A 27,417-nucleotide genomic window follows, 5' to 3' on the forward strand; every position below is an offset into this window, starting at 1 on the left:
CACACCTGCAAGTCTCAGGCGGCTGCCCCCCGCCCAAAAAAAAATAAAAAAATAAAAAACAAAAACCAGACAAGGACCGGTTAAAGACATCTCGACGGTTCTTGTCTCCGGCGTTAGAGTACACAGGACAGGACAGAGAAATACCGGCCCATCCCCATCAACAAAGCCCTCTCTTTTTTTTGTTTTATTCTCGCCCCGTCTCCTTCTTCTCGATCCCTTTGCCGAAAGACATGACCTAAAACAGGTCAGTTCCGGGACATGTGTACCAAGATTTGGAGGCTTGCGTCTAATATTGCATGTCCGTTCCATTCCATATCGAGTCTTCCCTGCAGCATGAGAAAGGCCAGCCTGAACGGAAGATCCCATACGTACTCCTTGTGGAAGAAAAAAAAATAAAAGACCTCGAAGAGGAATCATGGAGACAAGTATCAGTTGTTACATGTGTGTGCTGTTTCATGGACCATATCCCACCTCTAACTCCGGTGCATCTGTGGGCAGATGCTCTGTGACCCATGGCCGGCTGTGATAGGCTGTAGAACGAGATGACTTGTGGAACGTCTAGTTAGCTAGCTGATTAACTTCTTGTACATGCCCGTACTTGTTCCTGTAACCGACGACACATCCACGATAAGCCCTATGCACGGTCCGAGTCTCACCATCGTCTTCGCAAAGAACAATCCCTCGACTTGCAAACACGGCCAGTCCGCGTCCAAGGCTGTTTTTTCTCTCTTCTCTCCTTCGGGCCGGGTAAATTGCAGGATAAGGCTTCTGGGTTCTCTTCTTTCTTTTCCTCTCATCTCTGCCTGTTCTTCGCTGCTTCTCTCGCCGGTAAGAACACATGGTCTTGTTGACACGACCAAGTCCGAACGCTAGACATGCATCGGCCCCCACGCACAGTCTGCCACCAGAAGCAGGCGAGACAGCCAACTCGGGATGTAATCTATGTATGTACTCACTTGCTTGTAGCATCCAGAATATATCCACATGTGCACTTAGTCGAACAAGTAAATGCATGTGCTGGAACTCAGCCAATGCCCCCCCTCTCCTCGGACAGAAAAGTGCCGTTACACTTTTCCCATTATTCCTTTGCCACGCCAGTCGTCAATCAGTCAACCCAAGCCCGAAAAAAAAGTCCAACGACCGGCACACTAGCCGAGACAGATAGACCGTCAAGTAAGGGCTATCCGGCTGTCGTATAAGCAATGCCCGTCCCACTAGCTGCATGACAATGCGCATGCCCTGTGCGCCAGAAATACCAGGCCTTGGGACAAAGACATTCTTCTGCATGGCAGACCAGCCATCTGTCGTAAGAGGTCGCTGCTGCCGATCTTCTTCTGCTTTTAGCCATTTTCTTCCTTTTCTTATTTTTGGTCTTCTTCCGGGAGAGACAGAGAACAAAATATCTTCCACCTCCCTCCACATAGCCCACTGGAATGGTCCAGATCTTACTTGTCTTGCGCCAACAACCCTGACCAAATTTCCAATGTCTGAGAAAAAATACAACGTCCCCTTTTTCCTCAAGTACGGTGGAGAACAAGAAATATAGACCAAGGGAGGCAGGTGAAGAAGAAAGACGGAAGAGGAAGGGAACAAAAAAGAAAAAGAAAAAAAGAAAAGTCAATGAAGCTAGTCTCAGCCTTCAGCCCTAGCCCGAGCCAGCAAGGTCAAGAAATTTATTCAACCGGCTGGCTTTCCTTCTCTCCCGGGCCCGCATCTCCCGTGAGACATGAGGCCCAAGTCTGCAGCATTCTTGTTTTTTTTTCTTGCTTGCACCGCACCCTCGCCTCTTTTTTGACGAGACATGTGTAATGCTTCCTCTGGCCGTTTCTTTGTCGCCGTAGTCAAAGCGGTCTACTGCACGAACGGGTCGTTGTAGTTAGCCGAAAATAATTCCACGTTGAATGTGTACCTAGCTAGTTCCAGCGTAATGTTACTAATGCGAGAAAGGAGAAAAAAGAAAATGTGACCGGAAGTAACCGAGTGCTGCCATGTTTTGTTGGGCATTGATCAGAAAGATCATAATTAGGGTTACCAAACCCCCATTGCACCCGCCTGTCAACCAGTCTCAACTTCTAACTGGTTGGTTAGTTAGTTAACCATCATCGTGTAGTGTTATTCGAGACGGCGACTGGGAGTCTTAGCGCACAGGTCACACAAGCTTGAACCACCCATCAGATTGTTCGTTCATCTGTTCTTCCGCCAGCGAAAACTTGTTAAGCGAACGAAACCATAAGAAAAAAGTATAAGCCACTGCTTGCTGGCCCGTACTCTTTTTTTTTTGCCCGACAAAGTTTCCTCCTTCCTACCCCGTCTTGGGTCTCAGCCCGACAAGACAAGTTGAACAAGGAATGAATTGGTTGGATCTCAATTGAGCACAACTTCATGTGGAGCGTAAGTGGCAAGATGTTTGGGGCGGTTGTGTTGATGTATCAGAGACTCAAAAGGTGATATGTTGTAGCATTTGGCGCAGTGCTTGTCTTGTCTTGTACTTGTAGAGCCGCAAGGTTGTCTTGGGATTGTGCATACATACATACAAGTATTCATTGTTAGACCTAGTTTTGTAATACAAGGTGCACACCGTTGACAGATAGTTATAGCCACCTTGAATGTTGTCGGTGAACATGTAAGGTAGTGAGTACTTGGCATCAATGATGACGCCAAAAGGGCTTCACCTATCCAAGCGCCGATGTAATGGCAAAACCAAAGAGGCCTGCAACATTTATTTTTTCGTCGCCTCATGAATAATGAGCCACGCTACAGAGAAATTGCAAACAAAAAAAAACACAAGTGAACATCAGAATGGCTTACCTGGAAAAATGGATTCTTATCTTCACATGGGGAACGATATCTCTGAGTTGGACGGATTTAGTACCACTCGTGCGATTTCTTTTTGAAAAATAAATAAATAAAAGATCACGAGAGGATATGTTCTGGTCATCAACCAGACTTATTGATTGATTGATCCGACAGGGAAGAGAACCAACCTAGCGGCTTCAGGCGTCAGGTGTAAGGGGAAGAAGCATGGATGCAGGTGCAAGTAAATATCCTAAACGAGAAAAGACCCTAGAAAAAAGAACGAGTGAGTGAGTGACAAATCGCAATGGCAACGGGACAGAAAGTTCAAGTCTCACTGGAGGTGCCAGAAAGCTGAAGTGAAGCTGGAGACAAGGTACGGTCAGACGAAGAATAGAGACAACAAGAATAGAGGAGTCGAGTCTGAACTTGGGCTTGTAAAAGAGGGAGATTGTGAGAAAACAAAAGCCAAGTCAGGAAGAGAACAGGCCATAGAGATGATACGTCTCGCACATCAGGCCAAAGCCCAGCCATATTTCTCTGCCACTGACCATTGAAAGTATGTATGTACATACAGACAGACATCACAGAGAGGGATGATATCAGAATGCATATGTGCTCCTGTAAGCCTGGCTCTTATCCTCGTTTCGCACAGACGCTTTTCATCTGCACTTCATATCAAGCTTAACCGAAGCTTCAACAAATCTAATGAGGACTCGCCGCGCGTGGATGCAGGTCCCTGGTGATTTTTTTTGGCCCCCGAATATGGATGATGCTGGGCTAGAGCGCTTGAAGCTCCAAGTGCCCGGATATATTCATAGATGTGTGCAGTGCAGTCTGTCATTTGTATGTCTTTACATGGAGAAAAGAAAGGGAAGAAACAACATGACAGACTAGGCTGGAACTTGAATGCAAGAATGAAGCAGCAGGAGTATACATGTGCCATTTGCGTGTCCAGAGAAAAACAACACTGACCGTTATGAGTTGGCTCAGGCCTAGACCAGGCTAGACTAGGCTAGGCCGAACCAGGCCTATCCTCGCAGGCCCTCGCTCCACCAAGACACAGGCGCACACGGGGTGAAGATGAAAATTCGGGGGTAGAACCATGGGCAAGGCAAGGTGAGTTTTTTACACCATCCCCTCCCTCGCTCACACATGAATTTCTCCGGCGATCAAGTTTGATAGCGAGCAAAGGAGCCGGGTAGCCCTATCTTCAAACAAGACCATGAAAATGTACAAATGACCAATGGCAGCGAGGCAAGTCAACGCAGGCGGGTGGGATAAACCAGTGTTTGTGCTAACTGGTTATTGGAGATTGAAGCGTAGCCCACAAAAAGAACATTCCTAGAAGTGGCGAGGAAATAGACTATGAAGACGCTAGAAATCTGACAATCAAACGAAGAGAAGCACAAAGGCATGGCGGGATTAGCATCAAGGGAAGAATATAAAAAGCGGTGGTACTTGGGCTGGCATACTAGGGTGCTAAGCTCTAGCCCCAGGGCCAAGGCCTTGCAAGTAGGACCGAGTCGAGGCTGGTCGTCAAGAAATAAAGTTGGGATGGCGAATCTCTAGATTGACACGGGACGAAGCCGCCATGACAGAAAGTTGAAATGATGTTGAAGTTGAAGAGCAGCACGTGACGTGGTGAGACCGGAGATCGGGTTAGACTGGAGACGATAGACTGGAGCTAGACTGAAGGACAGGGCGGACCGGACAGATGAGCGGAGAAGAGAGGAAGGGGAAAAGATTAGGCGAGACTGAGGACAGGGTTTGAGGTTCGAGGGGAAGTTCGCGCTGTAGAGATACGTGGACATATGTATGTGCGTATCTGGCTCTAGTAGTTGAGAGTTTTCCTAATCACGCCTAGTTGGCAAGTGAGCTGAAAAAGAAAATCACACACACGCACACACACAAAGAGGCTGATGGCCCCCACAATCGCATTTCATCAGGAAGGAGCAGGCCCGACATTACGCGATGATCACAAGCCAAGCCCAAGCCAAGCCAAGGCAGTTGGAACTTGGAACAGTAGGATAGGTTGTTTGTAATTGTTGCTGATCAATAGATTATGCCCAAGTGAAAGCAACCCTAAGATGAACCGCCTGAAAAAAGGCAGGCAAAGAGAAACTCGGAGATGGGATGGTTAATTCTTTGATTGATTTTTAATCAGATGTGTCTCACGGCGCTTTCCGCCAAAGAAACGGCTTCCCTTGATGGTTGTTGCGACTTTTTGACTGGCCAGCCATAATTTTTAATGCTGATGTTCTGATTCTGATTCTCTTGCGGGCGGTTTGTGTTCCACCTTGGCTGGCTGGATTTTGGACTCTTTCGTTTTTTTCTTCCTTTTTTTTTTTCTTTTAATTCCTTTTCTCCCATGAGCCTATTCCAAATTAACGTGCATATGCTTGTAAAAAAACCACGAGTTCCTTCTGATCTATCAGGCCAAGATGACGTCGCGTTAATTACATATCAGCATTGGTGCAAGACTAAGCGTGAAAAGGGTGAAATTGCCAGTCAACTGTAGTATGGTGTAGTTGAATATCATTGCAGTTCTTGCCCTCTACGTTTGAGGTAATGGCGAGGTTCTTTGCCAATTGGCCGGTGGCGTGGCCGCTAGCGAATGGGCAGAGCAGATGGCCTCTGTTGACGATGGTTTGACGGTGAGAGATGGGGAGATATTGAAATAGGGAGGGCATACAGAGAATTGAGAAGCCCCCCCTCCAGGTTGCGTGAGGTCTTGGGCCGTGGCCTTGAGCTGGCTTTTGGTGGATGGGGAGTCCTTGCATACTTGGTTGTAGTTAGTTAACTAGCTACTGGCGCAGCTGGCATTGCTGAGCCAATGGCCAGCGAGACCTTTTATCTTCGCTTTGGTCAAGTGATCGGCCCCGTCATGCTTCTGGATCGGACCGGTGGAGAGAAGGATGAAGTGGTTGATGGATGGACTTTGCTGTATTTTTCGTCCGGTTTTTTTTATTGCGCCTGGGCTTCCCCCTTACGGGAGTTTTCTCGCTCAAGATGGGCAAGGTAAACTATTTGGTGCTAGTCCTGTTTGGGTCAAGTCTCTTTCTGTGTGTGTACACATGTACATACGGAAGAAGAGAGAAAAATGAGGCAAGAGAGAAGAGAAAGGGAAAACAAGAAAAGAAAAGAGGAGAGGAGACAACTGCAGGCAAAATATGGCGCCGGGTCCCAAGTACACTGGTACATAGATACAAATCCACTGTGTGGGGTTGGCTATTTGGTTAGTCATCCTCTAACTTATTATGCTTGCGTTAGTTAGCGCAGTATGGTGTTGAAGATGTTCTGTAAGCCGAATAACCACAACGTCTTACTCTTCCCGACTTGTCACTGGCATGCGAGTTTGGCCACCGTCTGGACACGACGATACCACAAAACACGATACGATACATGGACAACGAAGGGGTTGTTTGCTGCTTGTCTGAGGTGCATGTTGTGTGTGGGAGGCCTGGGCTTCACGGCTTCAAGGCCCCCCCCCTGGGCCTCAGAGCCATGGGCTTGGGCTGCAGACATGACTGCCCTATATTTTCAGGGTTGGCAGACGACGGTTTTCTCAAATATTTTTTGCTGATTTGAAAAAAAGAAGCATTTTTCCTGCTATTTTATTTTCTGTGGCTTGCTCTGACGACGGCCTGGATATGGCGGTTTGCTGTTGATATTGCGTCTTCCTTCCTTCCCTTTTTTTTTTTTTTTTACTTGTTTTATCCTTCTTTTCTTTCAGTCTGGTGGTTTCTTTTACATTCCCGCCTCTTTTTCTTCATGTCGCCTTCGTTGTCTGGCGGCCTGGCCCTACCCGCTTGTTCCTCGCAGACAAGGGACTTGATAACTAGCAATCAGTACTATGTATGTATGTGTGCACATTCAAGTCCTGGCGAATCGGCGTTGGTGCCAGCCAAGTCCAAGTCCCCCTTTTGCTAGCTTGTCGAGTGAATATTGCAACTAGTTAGTTAGTTAACCACCCAAAGACGCACTTGTTTTTGCGTTGGACTGCCACGAAAGATCGGCAGACAAGCTCAAGGCCCGGTCGCTGTTGTCAATGTTGCCGTCAACGTGCATGCGCCATGCCATGCCATGCCATGTTTTCATTTTCCTTTTGATGTAGTTATGTAACCAATGAGGCGGAGGGGGGTTTGGCAAGCTATAAGCTGGTTATATTAGCACTGAATATGCACCCGCAGTGCTCAAAGTAGACGTGTACATGCAACTAGAGTTGCTTGTTCTTCGTCCTTTGCCCTGTTGGGATTTGAATGGGCGAAAGAGAAGAGTCAAAGGGCGAAAGGGTGAATGAATGTCTGATGGCCCATGGCATTGCTGATGGGCTGGCTGGCCTGGTTGGAAGGATCAGCCAATCCTGGCAGGTGCAGCCCACCTCTCACGATGCAGGCAAGTACCTACCTCCCTCGACAAGGAGCTGCTGTTTTCGGTCTTGCCCTGCCTCTTGCTCTTGCCATTGCTCTTGTACCTTTACTTGTACCTGTACTTGTACTTGGTTTGTGAGGATGGATTGGTTGATGGATGCCAGGCCTAGCCAGCCAGCTTGCGTCTCTTTGGCCTGGTATATGAACGGGTCCCTTTCCTCTAAACCTACCCCCTTTGCCCTCTCCATCTTGTCTCGTGCTCTGATCTTCTTCTCGCTCTCGCTCTCGCATATCTTAGCTTAGTGTCGCCTCCCTTTTGGCTCTGGACTCGCTTGGCTGTGGCTCCTTTTTAAGCTTGTTGCCCCCCCCCCCCTCGTCGCTGCGACCGTTGGAGCATTCATCGCAGCCATTACGGCCATCATAGAAGCAAAGCAAAGCAAAGCAAAGCAAAAGCTTTCCATCATTTCCATCCACCTCGTCTCACCTGTGTACCAGTGCCAGCGCTGTACCTTTGAGCCCTCTCGCTGTGCTGTCCCCTGTCGCCTCCCAGCACTCAGCACGTCCGCCCGTCCTTCCAGCGCTGTTTACTGCCCGCTGCTCGCCACACGCTGGTCTTCTGCGCTGCAACACTGCTGTAACATTGCTGCATTGCCTGCTGCCACCGCGCCCCCCCAGCCTGCCACCCAATCTGCCAACCCAGTCTTGTACTTTATACATAGGGGCCTTTGCATCCTGCTGCCGCCATCCAGCTCGCCAAAGCTTCTTCTCTCGTTTCCTCGTCTCGTCTCGTCCCGACCGCCGTTGACCCAAATCGACCCAACATCGCGTCAGTCGTCCGCTGCCAGTCGCCAGTCGCCGCCCACAGCCAGCCAGCCAGCCACAAGCCACAAGCCACAAGTCACGAGTTAGACCCAGACCCGGATCCAGACCAGATCCGGACCCAGACCTAGAGGCCGAGAGACTCACCTTCCTGGCTGTCAGTCTGTCTGTCTGTCGCTGTCTCTGTCTCTGTCTCTGTCTTGCCCGACACTCATTGGCATCCACACTCAACCTCCACCTCGCACCCGCCCTCGCTCGCTCGATATATTAACACCACAGCATCTTTCCTGCCGGTTCTCGTGAGCTTGCTCGTGTCTGTCTGTCTGTGTCTGCGTCTGCGTCTGTGTTGTCTGTCTGGCCCAGCTCCCCTCGCCACGGGGTCTTTGGTCTTTTCCCGCCTGTCGTTTCCGCCCCAGGACCTTCTTTCGTTTCATACCCACCCACTGTCTTTTCCTCACTGCAAAAATCTCTTCTCTTCACGATACGGCCGCTTCTCATTTTTCTTTCAGTTTTTCTTCCGCCAGCGAGTCTTTTGCATTTCTGCTACCATTCCAAGCCAATTGCTCATTGGCTCTAATTCGCGATACATCCGTTGCTGGCTGTTTTTCATCTTCCCTCTTGCCGTGCTTTCTGCACCTAATGCTCCTTATTTCAAAGTCTCCCAGTCCTGCTCACCTGGCCGTCCACGCGCCTCTTCAATAACTCGTCCCCTTCCGCCATTCTCCACCATGGCGCCCTCTCAGCCACCCGTCACCTCGGCCGTCTACACAACCTCGGCATACTCGTCACAATCTCAGACCGCTGGCTCCCCCTATCTGCCGTACCAGCCTGGTTTACCGCATCTTCACTCCGGCTCGCCAGCTCCTTCGCAACAGCCCTACGGCGCCCCCAGCCAGCACCAGCAGCGCATCGAAGTGAGCCAGGCCCAATCTGCCTCGCCCAGCATGACCCACATGTCGCATCAGCATCACACCTCTCAGTCTCAGCGTCACCAGCCGCAACATCCGCCCCAGCGCCCGCCCGTGACATACGGCATGTCTGCGTCCTATCAGCCGTCCATGGCTGCCTCGCCCTATGGCTACGCCCATGTGGCGTCGCCTCATGACCCTTACCGGAGGACTGATCCTACGACCGGCGGGCTGCCCAGTATGCGCACACTCGACCATTCCGGCTTGTCTACCGGGCCCATGGGTCATGCCCCCGGCATGATGCTGATGGGGTCACATCACGATATGGGCTACTACAACCCCGCCCACGGCATGTTGGGTCATCCGTATGGAATGTCCCCGGATATCCTGGGCCGCTATCCTATGACCCATGATCCGAGATTTCTGACTCGCAATCCTAAAAAGGTGCGTACATTCATGAGCTACAATCAACGAAGTAGATACTAACTCTCCCCCGTGCTGCAGGAGATTAAGCGGAGAACCAAGACTGGCTGCATGACTTGCCGCAAGAGACGGATAAAGGTAAGAAACACTAGGGACATCAATGTAATCAATGGACACGGCCAACCTTGAGTGTGGTTAACCTTGGCGGCTGTGCGTCCGGCTTGTGCTGCGTTTTACAGCGCGAGCCATGTCATATTCTTGGGTACTGTATTGTAACCAGGAACAAAGAAAAGGACTAAAGATTCTGGCTCACGCTAGGAGCTTGGACATGATCGGGTGAGACCGCAAAAAAGGGCCCCGTTAAGAAATGGGCTCTGCTTGCCTGGCTTCTCTCCCTTTGTTCGTCAAGGCTTTCTTTTTTTCCTTGAGCTTTAAGCTTAAGGATTATTGGTTCCTGAGCTTGGTGTACCGTCCTAGCTTTTGGTTTTTTTGCCACTGCCATGCCGACCAGTTCACATGGCTGACACCCGGCACGGGCCGACAGCTTTGTGCAACACTGGCTGCACTACAACCCACCTACGCTACGCTTTCATCCACGCAGACGCAACATGGACCTTTGGCACGTTTAATGTTCTTGGGAGTAGTACATGACTAACAATGCAAATCTCTTGACAGTGTGACGAAACCCACCCCACCTGCAACAACTGCAAAAAGTCGAAGCGTGACTGTCTTGGTTATGATCCCATCTTCAAGCAACAGAACCAGGGCCAACCTGCACCCCATTTGCACAACGCTCAGTCTCAGTCTCAGCCCCAGGCCCAGCAACAGTCGTCATCTGCTCAGGCCCTGTCGTCACCGTCATCCGACCATTCGCAGCAACTCTCCCAGCCGCAGCTGCCGTCGCCTCTGGCTCAACACCAGCACCAATCCCAGGTCTCGTCGCAACAGGCCCAGCAGCAATACTCGCGGCCGTCGTCTCAGGCCTCGCCCATGAGCATGCCGCGCTCTCTGTCGTCTAGCATGCTGCCTAGCGCCTCGACTGGCATGGGCTCCTGCGGGATTCAGGCGTCTGCCACGAATGGCACCGCCTATTCGCACCAGTCTCAGCCCCAGCTACAGCTCCCCCATCTTAATCAAGGCCAGCATCAGCTACCTGGTACGCCTAACACTCAAGGCGCTTACAAGAATACCCCTTCGCTGGGCAACTCGAGCAATTACTCCACGCCGGCCTCGACCGTGGTCAGTTCCTCAGGCTACGACACTCAGAGTCCGACCACGGCCTACGACTACAGCGCAACCATCGATCCCGCTCTCCAGACAGGTGCCGGCTCCAACGGCCATGCAGGTGTCAACAGCAACCACAATGGCCACGGCAGTGGCACTACCGGCAGTCACAGCCTGGGTGCGCTGCCGCGTCCCGCTTCGGACATTGGGATGTACGGGGGTTCTGACCACATGCAGCAGCCGCGCATGGTCGATCACTTGCCGCACATGCGCCACGGCGTCATGGACGCACTGACCGGCGTCAAGATGGAGATGGAGTGACTGCGTCCGGCCAGCTGTGCTTGAGCCCGGAAACTCGCGTTTGCCGATCCTGCCCCTATCTCTTTTCGGAGAAAACACCAAGACGCCGATCTTGCCTACGCGAGGGAGCACTGCGCCACGCCTGGCCGTGGAGGGAGCAACGCGCTCCCAATATCTGACGATAACTTCTTGTGTTGGTGTGCCAAGGCTGCGCGTCTTTATTTTATCTTCTTTCTAGCCGGGCGCCCTGAGCCGCCAGCGCATCTTTTCATTCGCTTCTACACTGTCTTTACCCGCTTGCCTCCTTCTCTTCTATTCCATTTTTTTTTCTTTCTTTTTCTTCTCCGATTCATCGACCGGCTTCATTGGGGTTCGCTTCCTCGCTCCATATTGTCGGTCACGTCACCAAAAAAATAACATTCTCTTTCTAAGCCTAATTCCCCACCCTCTTCATCTTTGTTGTCATCTAATCCGTTCCTCTCTATTTTTTGACTACTCTCTTATCATTCTTTTGCATTTCTTTTCCCTTGCTCTTCCTTTTTTTTTCTTTTTTTCTTACTTGCTTCATCATATTTTAACGGCCGAGAAATTTCCTTTTCGTTTAGTTTTTCTTTTTGTTTCATCTGTCTTTCTGCTGTATATGGTGTGCATGGGCAATTTGTGTAGCATAGACAAGTCTCGTTCTTGTTCTTGCTCACGACAGCCTTTGTGTTGTCGACTCTTTGCGACTGCGATCAAAACTATATTGTTTTTTGTGTCTTTTTCTTTTCCCTCTGACATTGTAGCTTTTGCGTATGTTTCTTGCTGTGGGCGTCCTTCCATATTTTCTTTTTCTTTCTTTTTGTCCCTCCTGTATACGTCTTGTCAAGCATATCTTGCGTTGCCCTTTTTTTTTTCGTGGTCTTTTCTTTCTTGCTTGGATCTCTGTATCTTGTATAACGGCCGATTGTTTTCGTACCAGTCTTATGGTCATTCATCTCTTCTATATCCCTTGCTGCTTTTGCTTTCCCCTCCCTCCCCCTCTTCCTTCTTTCTGATCTGTTCCTCTAGTTACTTGTTCTCGTGGTTGAATGTAAAGTTGATTGTTGTCCGGGCCGACTCGTAGCTTGTGTTTTCAGTGTATACTTGTGTTTTTTAGACACAGCCAGTGTGTCGCCATGTCTCCTGCAAAGCATCATTTCGGAGTCCATCTCCGATATGTCACGTTTCTACCTTCTGCCCCCCCGCCCCGGCCTCCGGCCCCCGAGATAAGGCCATGATGTCATTGATTACAGCCTGCCGAAAAAAAAACGCTAACAATAAGAAGAGACGCCGCGCAGTCGAGGCCCCAAAGGCCAAAGCAAGCAAAGGAGGGGGATGGGGTTTGTCCCAAACAGTGGAGTGGAGTCTTTTCCGCGGCGGCGATGTCGGACCCGCATTTTGGGGGCTAATGGGTACTAACTAATAACTAGTTACCTGACGTGTTGGCCTTGTGTCACAAAGTGCGTGATTGCAGATTGGCAACTACGTGTGTATGAATGTATGTGTTTGTAGTCATGGTACAATGTAGCTAGAAGGCGCCTGGCCGGCCAGCCGAGGCATTGACTCATCCGAACCCGAACCCGCCTATCATCTAACACGCTGTGCCCACGTCTGCAGCGCCGAGAGCTCTAGCTATGACTCCAGGAACTTTTATCAGTTGCCTAGGTCCTGCCCACCAGTAAACGGCGCCCCCACCTTTTTTTTTTGGGGAGCAACCTTCCCTTTTTAAACACTGTCTGGCTTCACTCTTTCCAACTGCACGAATTGTCGCCTCTTTGTTTTTTTTGCTTCTCCCTCGCAGCCAATCATAGAGTCAGATTACTCATTGTTCAATTGGCCTCCTACCAACCACGCACACCATGACCACCCGTCTTCAAGTCCTACAACTCGGCACGATCGAGCAGTAAGCCGTCCCCTCCGCCTGCCGCCGCCCGGCACGCCTGCCTCTTCCTTCCCGTCTCCACAACTAACCTCACCTCTTCCCCGCCCCTCCCCCCACCGCAGCGCTCTGCAGACCTGGGCCCGGCTCGGTGAGCTTGCGCACATAGTCACGCCGCGCGCGACAGACCGTGCATCCTTTCTCGCGGAGCTACAGACGCCCGCGCTGCGCAACACCTCCATCATCTACCGCACCTTTGACTCGGCCAAGGTGACAGGCCTGTTTGACGCGCCGTTGATTGCCGCGCTGCCGGCCTCGGTGCGCTTCATCTGCCACAACGGCGCCGGCTACGACCAGATTGACGTCGCGGCGTGCACCGCGCGCGGCATCCGCGTGTCCAACACGCCCACCGCCGTTGACGACGCCACGGCCGACTTGAATATCTGGCTCATGCTCGGCGCCCTGCGCGGCTTCCCGCGCGGCATGGCTCAGCTGCGCCGCGGCGAGTGGCGCAAGGACTTGCCCTATGGCCATGACCCCCAGGGAAAGGTCCTCGGCATCCTGGGCATGGGCGGCATCGGGCGTAACATGGCCCGCAAGGCCCGCGCGTTTGGCCTGTCGGTGCGCTACTACAACCGGCGCCAGCTGAGCCCGGAGCTCGAGGATGGCGCCGAGTATGTCGATATGGAGACGTTGCTGCGTGAGAGTGACATTCTGAGTCTGAACCTACCGCTGAATGTAAGTGGATGAATCTTTATTCTGTTTCCATCCCTTCTTCTCCCTTGATATTAAGCAAAAAGAAGACCTATGAACCTATAGACTAACATAACCCCCGTGACAGAACAATACCCGCCACAGCATCTCCACTGCGCAATTCGCCCAGATGAAGGACGGCGTCGTCATTGTCAACACGGCCCGCGGCGCCGTCATGGACGAAGCCGCGCTGGTCGCTGCCTTGGATAGCGGCAGGGTGGCCTCGGTTGGCCTCGATGTGTTTGAGAACGAGCCCGAGGTCCACCCGGGCTTGCTGAGCAACGACAAGGTGCTGCTGGTCCCGCACATGGGCACGTGGACAACCGAGTCGCAGGGCAAGATGGAGGAATGGGCGTTTAGCAATGTCGAGCGGGCCATCAAGGAGGGCAAGCTGGTAAGCCCGGTGGCAGAGCAGGCTGATATGGAGTAAAGTGCGGGGTAGGGGGAGGGAGAGAGAGGTTGATGGACTTGAAAGAATACGAATCGATTGTTACATTCACGGTCCTAGGGGCTAGATGGATAGATCTCCTTGGTTCATACATCGCAACATGTTGGTATCTATATTGCAGATATAAAAAGAAACTAAGTAGTTGTACTGTGGTAATCCCATTCTAGCCGAAGCTCCTTGTTGAAGTAGTGTAAACATGGAGGCAGATGTTAAAAGAAAAGAAAAGCAGAACGAAAAAGAAATAACACAATGAGTCCCGTTATTTTTGTTGAAAAGTTCCCGCTGATAAGAAAATCCCGAAAGCATGGTCATGAGGCGCGTAAAAAGAAAGAAATAATAGGAAAAGAAAGGAAGACCAAGAAAAGAAAGCCCTGGCGATGTTAAAAGTGCACTGGGCTTTTTTTTTAATGTTGTCATTTAATTATTATCGAGCGATACAGTCGCTTAGTAGCGGTAGCTAGACGTGAAAAGTTAGTATTGGTTTGCATCAAACAAGAGTCGTGAGGCGGCGGGGTAAATGGTACGTACATATCGGCCTTGTAAGGACCCTCGACGGGCAGACCCAGGTACTCGGACTGGACGGGAGTCAGAGTGCTGAGCTCGACGTTGCAGTGGCTCAGGTGCAGACGGGCGACCTCCTCATCCAGGATCTTGGGCAGGACGAAGACACCAGTCTCCAGCTTGCCGAGCTTGGAGAACTCGACAAACTTGTTGCAGAAAGCGGCATCGCCAGACTTGTACAGCTGGATCTGGGCCAGGACCTGGTTGGTGAATGAGCAGGACATGACGAAGGAAGAGTGGCCAGTGGCACAGCCCAGGTTGACCAGGCGACCCTCAGCCAGCAGGATGATGTGGCGGCCGTTCTTCATCAGGAAGCGGTCGACCTGGGGCTTGATGTTCTGGACGGAGGCAGCGTTGGCCTTGATCCAGGCGACGTCAATCTCGATGTCGAAGTGACCAATGTCTGTAGGGGTTATGTCAGTGGTGAAACTCAAAGGCAAACGTCAGAGGGGATAAGACTTACTGCAAACAATGGCATCGTTGGGCATCTGCTCAAAGTGCTCGCCGACCAGGATGTCACGGCAGCCAGTGGTGGTGACGAAGATTTGACCAATGGAAGCAGCCTTCTCCATGGTGGTGACCTGGAAGCCGGCCATGGCAGCCTGCAGAGCGTTGATGGGATCAATCTCGGTAACCAGGACGCGAGCACCCATGGTGGACAGAGCCATGGCGCAGCCCTTGCCGACATCACCGAAACCGGCGACGACAGCGATCTTGCCGGCAACCATGACATCGGTGGCACGCTTGATACCGTCAATCAGGGACTCGCGGCAGCCGTACAGGTTGTCGAACTTGGACTTGGTGACAGAGTCGTTGACGTTGATGGCGGGAACCAGCAGCTCGCCGTTCTTCAGCATCTTGTACAGGTGGTGGACACCGGTGGTGGTCTCCTCAGAGACACCGTAGCAGTCCTTCAGCATCTCGGGGTACTTGGAGTGGACCAGCTGGGTCAGGTCACCACCGTCGTCCAGGATCAGGTTCAGCTTCTTGCCGTCCTTGAAGGCGTTCAGCTGCTGCTCAAGGCACCAGTTGTACTCCTCCTCGGTCTCGCCCTTCCAGGCGAAGACGGGCACACCGGCAGCGGCAATGGCAGCGGCGGCGTGGTCCTGGGTGGAGAAGATGTTGCAGGAGGACCAGGTGACCTCGGCACCGAGAGCGACCAGGGTCTCGATCAGGACGGCAGTCTGGATGGTCATGTGCAGGCAGCCAGCAATACGGGCGCCCTTCAGGGGCTGGTCGGCAGCGTACTTGGCACGGGTGGCCATGAGACCGGGCATCTCGTTCTCAGCGAGCTCGATCTCCTTGCGGCCGAAGGCGGCCAGGGACAGGTCAGCGACCTTGAAGACGGTGGCAGGGGCGGCCATTTTGAGTGGTGGTGATGGAGTGGATAAAGAGGGTTAAGGGAAGGGGATGGTGATGAAAGAAGAAGAAGAAGAAGAGAAGGGAGAGGAAAAAAGAGCGGCGGGGCTCGTCGCTAATAAAGGCAAAGAAAAAAGTGCTAGCAGATCCAGGCAAGCAAGCATCTTGCCGTGCGTGGTACCGCGAGCTAAGCATGGACATACAGGTGTCCAAGTATCTCCCCACCATAATCTGGTGGCACAGGTACCTGGAGGCTGCGGTGCCATTTTTCACGCCGTTGGACCCCGGACGGAGAGCGGGGTTCCTGGCTGCAGGAAGGAGCCATGAAAAGAATTTTCTTCCCAATGAGGACAGCAGATTTTTATTGGGGTCTACAACCCTTAGTTCAGCTCGCCTATGCCGATCCAAGCCCCCCCTCTGCTACCCACTTGCCGACCGGTGCCAGGGCAAGACTTGCGCAGACGCCCTTTGCTCTTCTGGCCCCTGCGCCAAGCCAGCTTCCCCTCCTCTGAATCCCAACAACAGGTGGCCGTGATCTCGCCGGCTGCAGCCCCTGCCACAGACTCCAGCCAGGGCGTTGAATCTGTTCGGTGCCCTGCTCTCTGGCCACGGACCGTGAATCACATGTCAAAGACAGTCAAAGACAGCTGATGCTCTCCCCAACACTCTTCTTGTTAGTCAACGCTGCCAATGGGCCCCCGCCTGCCTCGTATCACCAGAGGCATGAATCAGCATCAATGCTAGCGGGGTTTTCATGTGCTTTGAACGCTGGCCCCCATACCAAACCGGACGACCAAACCAGGTCACGTGCACACAGACAACGCACAAACCACACACACAGGCTCATGAAAGGAAGTCTTCTTTGATGTGCTACTATGTATCGCCAATCACATCTAGACGCCATGTAAGCATCAACGTTGGCCAGGGCGTGCAAACATCTAAGCATCCATAGTCTTCAGTCTGCCAATGAAGAAGATACGTGCAAATGGGGGCTTCTGATACATTTGTGTAGCGCTGATTCTTGTGTCACAATTTGAATTGGGTAGCCTTCAAATCTCTAGTTAAATCTAACTGAGTAAATACAACGGGAAAAGACCGGATTCGAGGCAACCAGCACAAAGTCTAGACTATGACTGGGCATTCTCGAACCTAGCATCAATGGTTCAAGCTTTGTCTCGACGCAATTTCACACCTGGTATTCAAAACCACTAACTCCATTTTGAGCCTCAAGTACTTTTGTCTTCACCTCTAGTAGCCACACAGCGAACAAAACAAAGTAAAGAAGAACAAGGAAGAAATAGAAAAGGGAAAAAGAAAAAAAATAAGGACTATGTCTTTTTTGCGTGTAAAATCCTTGGATGCTGGCTGGAAGAAGAAAAATAGCGACCAGATGCCGAAGCCTCTTCGTCGAAAACCCCGAACTCAAAAGAAGAAATGAAAACAAAACGACACAGAGCGAATGGAGAATGCGCAACAAGCAGCATACTACCAAGACATGAAACTATAAAAAGGCAAGACGTGAAGAATAAACAACCGAGAATAGAAGAAAATAAAAAAAGACGAGAAAGACGAAAGAAAAAGAAAAAGAAACGACAAGCAGAAACGAGAATTTTGATCAACAAGCCATGAGAACTCCGACCAGCGCACACCGCCTAACTAAAGGAGACTTTAAAGAAGCCTGGGCTTTTTACGCCGCCTTGGGCAGCAGGTTGTCACGGACAGCAAACATCTTGGCGCTGACGTTGGCAGTGAAGCCGTCAACCTGCTTGGAGTACTGCTCGACCTGCTTGGTGTTCAGCATGCCTTCGAGCTTGCTGGGCTCCTGAGGGAGCTTGAACAGGCGCTGCCACTCATCCTCGGGCAGAGGGGGCTGCTTGAGCATGGCGCGCGAGGCGTTCTCCTGCTTGCGCTTGGTTTGCCACTGGGTGATCTTGGCCTGCTCGCGGGCTAGCTGGCGCTGGTAGAATTGGAAGTTGTTCAGGTCGGTGTGGTGAGACTCGATGCTCTCAAGTAGCAGGTCGCAAGTCTTCTCCAGAAAAGGGTCGATGGTCAGGTCCAGGTTGTCGATCGAGGAGTAGGCGGGCATCTTGATAGGGCCGTTCTCAATATCGGCAAGCGAGCGGGGCTTGGGGATCTCGCCAGAAGAGATGCTCTGGGGAATTTGGTGAAGGAAGGTGGTCAGGAGGTGGGAGTTGTGGACAACGATGGGGATTTCGATCAGCATGTCCTTGAAGGTCATCTTGGACTTCTGAAGGCTGTGTAGATAGTTAGCAGTTGAACTAAGTAAGTTGGCAGGCCTAAGCAAATAGATTGGCCTGGCGACAAAAGTCGGGATAGTGCATACATCTCAGTGGTGAACTTGTTCTCCTTGAAAGCAGCCATGAACGCTGGGGTCAGGCGGAATGCGCGCAGGTTCAGGGTGCCCTGGGAGCTGCGGCTAACATCGTGGACAAGAGCAACAGCTGAGGCACTGTCCTTCTGGTAGTGGTACTGGTTCTCGATCAAAGAAAGGTTGAAGAAGTTGCCCATGGTAGCGCTGGTGTACCAGCCAACGGCGTTGGCATCGATGTTGACCTCCTTCAGCTTGCGGATCATTTCAGTCTGGTAGGCGATGACGCTCTTCTGGCGAGGGGCAGCAGAGGCCTGAGAGGAGGAGTCAGAGTGCTCGGAGCTGCTGGACTCAACGGAGGGGAAGGGGAAGGCGTTGGTGATGTCGAGGCTGTTCTCGGTATCCAGACCGACCAGAGCACCGGTAACGGTGGTGGGGAAGGACGAAGAGCAGTGCTTGGCGACCTTCAAGATGACCTGGTAATAGCATCGCTGTCAGTACTGCGGGCTGTGATACAAATTGGTGATTCCAAGGCGATTTCAAGACAGCTGGGCTACGGTGCACTGCCAAGAAACTAAGTGCATGCACCGTAGGCCCTGGCCGGCTGACATGGGCCAAGTATCGGCCGGGAGCTTTCTTACAAGAGCCTCCACCTGAACGGGGACGACCGGCGCCGCATCCTTGGTAATCTCGGCCATATTTGCGGGAGTGTAGAAGAAGAGAAAAAGAACGAAGTCGTCGGAACGGGGGAATCGGATTGGTAAATCGGGCGGATACCGGAGATGACAAAGCTCGATTTAATGTCGAAATATCGGCGGTATAGAGGAAATAGATGGAAGATTGGCAGTTGGGCCAGCGTAGGAAAAAAAGGAGGGGAACCTGTTCTTTTAACAAGGGCGGGTTTAGTCGCAATGGCGATTGGCGATTCGCTTTTGCATGTTGTCTAACTGTAAGAAATTTCGTCTATTTGTGCGGCTGCCCCTCTGCGGTGCCTTCACCGCCTGGCAGAATTCTACTCGGCCAGCTTGGAGCAGAAGGCCCCGCGATTGGGGCCGTGCGGAAGCACAGTTTTTGGCTACCTATTTGACTTTCGCACTGTCGAACCCTGCCCATGCCCCACCTGCTTCCACTTTCTTGATGTGGCGATCTAGAGTTGACGTCAAGTGGACGTTGAATTTACATCGCATTCGGATTAGGTCAATCTTTGGCTGAAATGAACACGGGAATCGGTCTCTATGTTAACAATAGTCAAAATCCAGCTACTGAGGATGTCCTGGAACAGCAACCTGCTCAAAGGTCCACCCGCTGAGTCCGTCTAGCACGGTGAACTCATAACATTCTATGCGGAACCACTCATACATTGGCGTTCCCATTCTTACAGCTTCGATGTGATCCGGGCAATGGGATGCCTTGGCGGCATCGATGCGGTTGCTCCACAAGCACGTGGCAAGATTTCGTCTCTCGGTATCGGGAAACCCAAACCAATACCTGAACAACGGCACTGTCAGTATTTGCGTTGGGCCACTTCAAGTATTCCACGGCCCACTCACTTTAATATTCCAAGCCTTGTTGCCTCTAGGTGAGCAGCCTTGTCTAAGTGGCTTAAGTCGGTGTAGACATCGAGGTTTTTGAGTTTGGAACGAAAGGCCACGATGAAGTAGGTCTGCTTCTCAAACTGCGGTGCTCTTGTCCCTACGATCTCCCGCAGATAATCGACTGTTTCATTGAAATTGAAGCAGTCCTTGTATGGTATGCTGGCATAATCGGGACTGTTTGTGTCGAAGACCTCCAAAGCAAGAACAATGCTAGCCTGCTGCCAGTCGAGAGCCCAAAGGTCTGTTTGGTGGTCCGCTTCCTGATACGGCGAGTTTTGAATGAATCTATCGTCTTCAGGGACGAAGTCTCGTGGCGTCAGGGTATATGGGCCCTGAGATGGATCTTTTGTGCTTTTATCAGCTCTGGATACATTGTTAGTGACGGGCTTAGCGTCATCATCGTGATGTATCTACTTTCGACTTACCTAATTTTGCGAACAGGTAGAGTTTTGGTTGAAAGCCGGGGCGCACTCAGGACAGGTTCGTTGCTTCCAGTCATTCTGGCAGTTTCTGAAGCTTGCTGTTCTGGTTTGGGTGTATAGTTTGGCAGCAAAAGGGACTGTGTATAAGATGTTGAAACAAGCCGGGGACCGATGTTCTGGTACAGGGTTTATATTCATGAGCAGAAACACCAAGACAGAGTTGCGTGTTCGCAATACCGAGAAGTCTCTTTCACATGGCGAAGGCCCTAACTTATATGGATATCAAAAAACGGCTAACAGAAAACAGGAAGCACACTCGAGGCCGGCATGGGGAATCTGGGGGCTCCTGTAAAAGCCCTTTATACGGCCTCCATATGACCATTCTCCTGTGACACTACAGCACAGCCAAGAGGAAGACGCAGAATGCTAAGTTTGGAAGCCAATGGCACCATCAGCTATGCCGACCCCTTTTCTTTGATAGGCCAGTTGCCGTATATTTAAGAGAAAACGAGACAAAAACAACCGAAATGTAGCTGAAACACGACAAAACCAGTAGTGAGTTAGTTCAACGAACGCAGCGGTATGTCCTTGTGGTACTACAAAAATGGCGCCAGGAAGCTCAAGGATGGCGACTTGGAAGGGAGAATTTGGCGGTAAGAAAAAGCCTTTGGCTTCTAGTGCCGCCAAGGATTGTTCCATGGTTGTGTAGAACTAACTACACAAATGGGTAGTCAGCATGTAATAATAGACGTTGCTTGGGTGCGAATCTGGCGCTACGAAAGATACATGGATCTGCACCTGATTCCAACTATAAGTATACAACGACCAACTATCAGGCTAGCCAATTTGTTTCAAAAATCCCAGGTCCCCAAATCTCATGATAATTACCTTGCCAGACCGGCAGCCAAGTGCCACGATAGATTTATGAATCGCTGAACAGCAGCCACGGAGTGGAACAGGGAGCCAGAATATTGGAATGCCCTGCCACAAGACCCAGGAATTGTCTGAACTGATGGCAATACCATTCTCATTTTGAGTGCAATCTCGAACATCCATTTGGTCCGACGATGGAAGTTTTGGAACGGCGATAGAGCCACAATCAGTGTGAAGATGTGCCCCCAAAGGGTCAAACTCTAGGAGTGAAGTTCTGGTATGTGGCACTTCTTGCACACAAGCACCAGTATGACTATCCCAGAGACAGACCTTGTTGTCTGTTGAGGCTGAGGCTACAAATCTGCCATCGGGTGAAAAGACCACCAAGTTGACATGTTTCTTGCCGCCCTGTGTCCCTTTGATACTGGCATTGTCACTAATCTGCCAAAGGCGAACTGTCTGATCGGACGAGGCCGAGGCTACCGTTTTCCCATCTTGCGAAAATATCACAGAGTTCACCCAGCTCTCATGGCCTTCTAGCACCTGCACAGCAGAGCCACTGTCACTGCACCAGAGCCGGACTGTATGATCACTAGAGGCAGACGCCGCAAGTTTGCCATTCGGGGAAAAGACAACCGAGTTCACGGCACCCTCATGCCCCTTGAGGCTATGTACGCAGGCCCCATCATCGCTGCGCCAGATTCGAACAGTTTGATCGCTGGAGCCTGAGGCTAAAAGCCTGCCATCGGGTGAGAAGGCGACTGCGTTCACTCGGCCTCCGTGGCCACTCAGTTTCTGTACGCAGGCCGCATCATCGGTGCGCCAGAGACAAACTGTCTCATCAAATGATGCTGTAGCCACGTATTTGCCATCAGGCGAAAGATCAGCTGAAGTTATCCGGCGCTTGTGGCCTTTAAGCTCGCGCAGACAACTGTTACTGCCGGTGCGCCAGAGCCGCACTACATGATCATTGGAGATAGACGCACTAAGTGTACCATCAGACAAGAAGATTGTCGAGGCTATTGGATGTCCACGGACTTTTAGTTCCTGCACGCAAGTGCCATCATTGCTGCACCAAAGCCTGAGTGTCTGGTCTTCTGAGGTCGAAGCCACCAGCGACCCATCAGGTGAAAAGGTTACCGAGATCACTCTGCCTTTATGACCCTTGAGTTCTTGCAGACAAATGCCGCTGTCGCTGCTCCAGAGCCGAGCTATGTGGTCAGTTGAACCTGAGGCAACGAGTGTCCCGTTGGGCGAGAAGGCGATGGATGTGACAGCCCCCGTATGGCCAAGCAGGACTTGTTCACTCTGATCCCAATACTTCCCAGAATCGGGTGCTAGGGTTATCCAGTTGGGAATACAGCCTTGGAAGGCCTGTCGAAGCGGGCTGGTGTTGGGCACAAAAGCAAGGATGGAAGAGTATATTTGGAGAGGCGTATCTTGTATTGCCAGTAGATTTGTTTTTGTTAGTCGCAGGGCATCTTGTAAAATGGTGCGCAGCCGCTGACTTTTTTTCTCCTGTGAAGTGTTAGCCCCCGAAACCCCTTCTTTGCTTATAGGCACTTACACTGAGAAGGAGACATAGGGTTCTGAGAATTCTGAGGCTCTCTGGAGCTCTCTCAATGAGACTCAAGGCTTCCAGCCAGTGAAGGAGGTGACGCTGTAGAAATAAATGGACTTCACTGTCATCATTGATAGTCACATCTCCCTGCCGCAAGTGGCTGGCCCAGTGAAGACAGGAATACTGCAGTTCCGGAGGGACGTGACCTTGTACAACCGCATCGTCAATGGAAGAGCGAGATGTCCCTGGCCGCACAAGATGGCAAATGTCTGTATGGAGGCTGTCTTCCATGATACGGAGACAGTTTTTGGCAATATTTTTATGTGTCTCCTGTTCGTCAATCCAAAAAGGACTGACTCCCTTCTTTTTGGGGTCGACTAAAGAATCGCGAAACGAAGGGTGTAAGAGCTTTAGTGGAAGTTGGTCAGATGATGGGATATCTAGAACAGAATGAAGCAGGCCGAGTTGGTGATCAACCAGCGTCTTCTCAATGTCCATGAGCCTTCTCAATGCAGTCTTTGAAAGAGGGCTCATGAGAAGGACGAGGGGGCCCACGATACTTCGGAATCGTTTAGTAGTGTCATCAATTTCATAGGTATCACCATCTCTGATGAGCGTATCCAAGACTGGCAAATATGTGGCGTCCAGGTGAGGTATCAGGAGTGCCATTTCAGAAACAAACAGCTCTCCTAGCTGCTTATGCGGACTGTCGTATCTACGATCAGCAATGAACCGGCAGATTGAAGCTGCAAATATGAAGAGGGAAACAGAACGTTTTAGAAGAGACTGGATGCCGTCTTTACCGGGCCAATCGCATGAGAGCTGTCGTTTAGTCTCCACGGACTTATTGTAAATGGTCTTGATGCTTAAAAGTTCATGCTCCAGGAATATTTTGATATCATGTGTAATGATATCATGGGGTATTTGATGGAGGGCGAAGGTTTGAAATGACCCTTTCACAGCATTCAATCCCATGAGTATTGGCAACTCTGGCCTACTGATTATGAGGCACTTGAGTTTTAACCTCACGCTCGGATCCTCCGTGCAAATAGTCAAGTGCTTAATAATGAGCTTGATATCTTCATCTTTGCTGCACTCATCAAGCGCATCGACAACAATCACAAGCGAAGCCATCCTGCAGGGGTCAAAAGAGATCTTACTGAATGGTTGTGTGATCAGAATGTCAAACTGCCGCAGCAGTGGCTTTACTGCAATGTTGGGGTTACTATCGATCGCCGATAGGATATGGGGAGCGAGTCCGGGATGCCTCTCAGCGAGCTGAGCCGCAATGCTCGTAACAAATCCCGAAACGCCTTGGGTACTAGGCCTTGCTCTTTTAAAAAAGAAGCTTGCACCAAGCTGTCTCGACTGTGCAAACCGATGGCAAATAGTACGGGCAATCGTCGACTTTCCTGTTCCCGCCATGCCGTTGAGCCAAAGGAGAGACTTGGCAGAAGGGTTGCTTGCCCAGTCTTCAATATCTCGCAAAACCTTGACGCGAGTATTTGGCAGACAGACTGGCTTGCCTTGCTCGTCTTGGGAGTCGAACAGAGCCTCTACTACCACAGGCAGTTTGTCAAGCACGTTCCTTTGGTCCAAGTTGAATATGAGCTTGTTGGCTTGTTGGACGCTTTTGTCGATTTGTTGAATGTCTCTGCTGAGCGTCCTGACGTTTTGGTTGACGTCATTGACAGCTACACCATTGCGTTTTGTGGCAATGTCGAGATCAATAGTGACTTCACTGGATCCAGAGTTAGAAGATAGTTTGATAGAATTGCTTAGAGAGCCTTTACATTTCATTCAGCTGAAGTGTCAGAGAGATTATCTGGCTGTAGTGCCGAAGCCTTTCGATCATCGCTTGCACATCTCCGCTCTTAAAGGGCCATTTTAATGCGGTAGTGTCGAGTCTCTTTATCTTGGGGGCAGATTTGGGGTGAAGCTTCTGATTCAAGGTGGAAAGCTGTAAGCAGCTGCGCACCAAGACGTCGTCTAGACTCTTTGAGCCTTTCAGCTTATCCCCGGCTGGGGCATTCAACAAGTCTTGGAGCCGCGAAAAGACTCCTTGGAGATCAAGGACTTCTTCCTGGAGTCGGCGTATATCAGCAATGGCATGTTTGACGTTCTTACCGTACTCCCCCAGGAGCCAAGCGGTCTTGACTACCAGACTAGAAACGGCAATGATATTGGCAGCAGCACCGATTCCCTCCATTGCCGTGATATTAGTGGTGGGTTTGATGTGTGGGAGGGCCTCATATGGTTTGTGAAAAAGTAATTCATTACCGCTCCTGAAACTGGCGGGCCAAAGGGACAGGGCTTGAACTATATACTTGCCTGTGTGCAGGTGGAAATCAATCTGATCCCACATCCCACGCCTGGCGGCTAGAATGCATGTAAGCTTGACTTGGACAATTTCACTTACAAATCAGCGCATTAGAAGAAACAGAAACACCAACTTCTATTGATACATAATCCAATACAGAAACGACAAAAATGATCGACATTGGTGTCAAGTTGCAAGAATACCCTGTGTGGTCTAGTTTCTGAGTCTTTTACAGTTCCCATTAGTTACGCCAACTGTCTTTCTGACACACCAGCCTTCCCACAATGACCATAGCCATACAGTTTAGATTCAGAGAGTAACGTTCATGTACTACTAGTTGATAGTCATTAGAGCTTGGGGCAGTCCCGGATCGCCATATCCATCATGGACTAGCATAAGGCCCTGTTTCTACCCATCATGTCCGGCAAGGGTTATATGTGGAACTGTGGTTTGTTCAAAACCTAGACTAGAGACAGTGGTTGGTTTTGTTAGATTGTAGTTTGGCTTGTATCAACCATAACACCTCTTGTACCTGTATGAGCTGTCGCACATTTTGACATTGTTTTGTCTGTCAAGCGGTTAGTATAAGATGCATGTTTGTACATGACCACTTCTATTTGTGGGTGGGCGCTTACATTAATCACCAGTTTCAAGGCTTCGAGACTCTCTATGCTTTCTGTTACTCTGTTCATACAACTTAATATCTCAAGCCAATGAGAGATATGCAGTCGCAAGAACTCGATAACTGCGGCATAGTCATCAACCACCATTCCTCCCTGCTGAATATGATGAACCCAATACAGACATGCGTATTGCATCTCTGGGGGGATGTGTCTTTGTATGCCTTCGATGCCAGCAGAAGATTGAAATGGGCCTGGTTGTTCACACCGGTTGTTGCCCTCCTTGAAATAACTGTTCATGACGCGGAGACAATTTGCAGCCAGCCTTTTGTGGACATCTTCTACATCCACCCAGAACTCGTTCATCTTTAGCTTTGCTTGGCCCGTGAGAAAGCCGCAAAAGGAGGAATTTAGAAGCCTGACGGGCTGATCTTCTGATTCCGGAACTCTGAAGACTGGATGGAGACATCCGAGTTCGTGCTCGAGGAGGTCTTTGGGTATATCGAGAAGCTTTTCCAGGGCAACCTTGGAAAGTGCGCTCTCGATAACAACGACGGGCGCAACAACTTGCTGGAACTGACCAATAGCTTCATTCTTGCGATCGGTACACAGGTTTTTGGTAAGCCTGCCCAATACAAGTGTGTAGATTGCGTCAAGTTGCAATCTTTTATTTTCTATTTTAAGGTCGGTGACTTCCTTGAGTAGGTTATCGGGACTGTCATATTTGTATTCGCCAATAAACCGACAAGCTGTTGTGGCAAAGATGAACAGTGGCACGGATCTTGTCGTGAGAGCCTGAATGTTTTCTTTTCCGGGCCATTCCGAGGGGAGTGTAAGGGCAGTAGGCACAGACCCGTTGTACTGTGTTTTGACTCTGAGAAGCTCATGCTCAAGAAAAGTAGCAATGTCGTGTTCAATGACATGAGATGGGTTTTTGTAAAGAATTAAATCTTGAAATCTGTCCCTCGTGGCATCAAAGCCGAGACGGGCAGGTAACTCGGTCCTACTCGTGATGAAGCACTTGAGATTTAGGCTCAGTCTCAAGTCCCTTGCACAATACAAGAAGAAGTCGAGAATTGACCTCACCTCGTTATCCTTGCCAGACTCATCAAGAGCATCAATAACGAACAAAATTGAATTCATAGTCGTAGAAGACCGATAGCCCGAGCCCAGTGGACCCTCAATAAGCCTCTCAAGCTGCTGTCGGGTCGTCTTTTTAGGAAGCTCCGGGCCATGATGAAGAGCTGCTTTGATATGAGGTGCCACACTGGGCTGCACCTTTGCAAGCTGAGCTGCAATGGTCGTAGCGAATTTGGACAAGCTTCCGCGATCGGTTTCACCTCTTTTGAAGAAGAAACTCGCGGCAAGTTGGCCAGATTCCGCAAACTGCTGGCAAACAGTTCTCGCAACTGTGGATTTCCCAGTTCCAGGCATACCATTGAACCAGAAGATAGTTTTGGCAGAAGAGTCACCAGCCCAGTTTTGGATGTCATTCAGAAGCTCGATTTGCGTGCCTGGGAGGCAGACGTCTTTGTAAACTTCGTCGTCAGAGTCGAATGCTGCTCCTTTTGCCACAGGGAGTGCCTCAAGTATGTCATCGTCAAGACTAAACTCGTCGATTTGTTTAAAGTTTGTAGTGGTATTTCCAATGGTTTGGTCGGCCTCTTGAGCGTCAGGACTCGTACATAAGAAAGGACCTCTATCAAACATCCATGCGTTAGAAATTTCTTTGTCAAGGTGAAAATAATAGCAGGTTAGGAGAATGTTCTTACATTTGTTCAATGTGAAGTATCCAAGATAGAGTCTTTCTACACCCCTGAAAAGTCTGGAGTAGTC

General features: G+C 50.6%; 5 protein-coding genes across 5 annotated transcripts; 2 read left to right on the forward strand and 3 right to left on the reverse strand.

Annotated features, from left to right (window-relative positions):
• Positions 1-8,713: 8,713 nt before the first annotated feature.
• Positions 8,714-10,861, forward strand: BROUX77_000321 (uncharacterized protein; the record flags this gene model as incomplete). The annotated part of the gene is made up of 3 exons (XM_073747834.1): positions 8,714-9,337; positions 9,398-9,454; positions 9,992-10,861. The coding sequence occupies 3 exons, from the start codon at positions 8,714-8,716 to the stop codon at positions 10,859-10,861; spliced, it is 1,551 nt and encodes a 516-aa protein (XP_073608558.1).
• Positions 10,862-12,720: 1,859 nt separating this feature from the next.
• Positions 12,721-13,923, forward strand: BROUX77_000322 (uncharacterized protein; the record flags this gene model as incomplete). The annotated part of the gene is made up of 3 exons (XM_073747845.1): positions 12,721-12,764; positions 12,866-13,478; positions 13,582-13,923. The coding sequence occupies 3 exons, from the start codon at positions 12,721-12,723 to the stop codon at positions 13,921-13,923; spliced, it is 999 nt and encodes a 332-aa protein (XP_073608559.1).
• A 462-nt stretch (positions 13,924-14,385) lies between these two features.
• On the reverse strand, positions 14,386-15,866 carry BROUX77_000323 (uncharacterized protein; the record flags this gene model as incomplete). The annotated part of the gene is made up of 3 exons (XM_073747856.1): positions 14,386-14,398; positions 14,470-14,905; positions 14,966-15,866. The coding sequence occupies 3 exons, from the start codon at positions 15,864-15,866 to the stop codon at positions 14,386-14,388; spliced, it is 1,350 nt and encodes a 449-aa protein (XP_073608560.1).
• A 1,682-nt stretch (positions 15,867-17,548) lies between these two features.
• On the reverse strand, positions 17,549-18,888 carry BROUX77_000324 (uncharacterized protein; the record flags this gene model as incomplete). The annotated part of the gene is made up of 3 exons (XM_073747867.1): positions 17,549-18,116; positions 18,206-18,666; positions 18,832-18,888. The coding sequence occupies 3 exons, from the start codon at positions 18,886-18,888 to the stop codon at positions 17,549-17,551; spliced, it is 1,086 nt and encodes a 361-aa protein (XP_073608561.1).
• Positions 18,889-19,449: 561 nt separating this feature from the next.
• Positions 19,450-20,284, reverse strand: BROUX77_000325 (uncharacterized protein; the record flags this gene model as incomplete). The annotated part of the gene is made up of 3 exons (XM_073747878.1): positions 19,450-19,678; positions 19,741-20,148; positions 20,211-20,284. The coding sequence occupies 3 exons, from the start codon at positions 20,282-20,284 to the stop codon at positions 19,450-19,452; spliced, it is 711 nt and encodes a 236-aa protein (XP_073608562.1).
• Positions 20,285-27,417: the final 7,133 nt, after the last annotated feature.

The sequence above is a fragment of the Berkeleyomyces rouxiae genome (genome assembly GCF_048999995.1).
Source record: "Berkeleyomyces rouxiae strain 22BRR77 chromosome Unknown BrBRR77_ptg000001l, whole genome shotgun sequence".
NCBI classification, from domain to species: Eukaryota; Fungi; Ascomycota; class Sordariomycetes; order Microascales; family Ceratocystidaceae; genus Berkeleyomyces; species Berkeleyomyces rouxiae.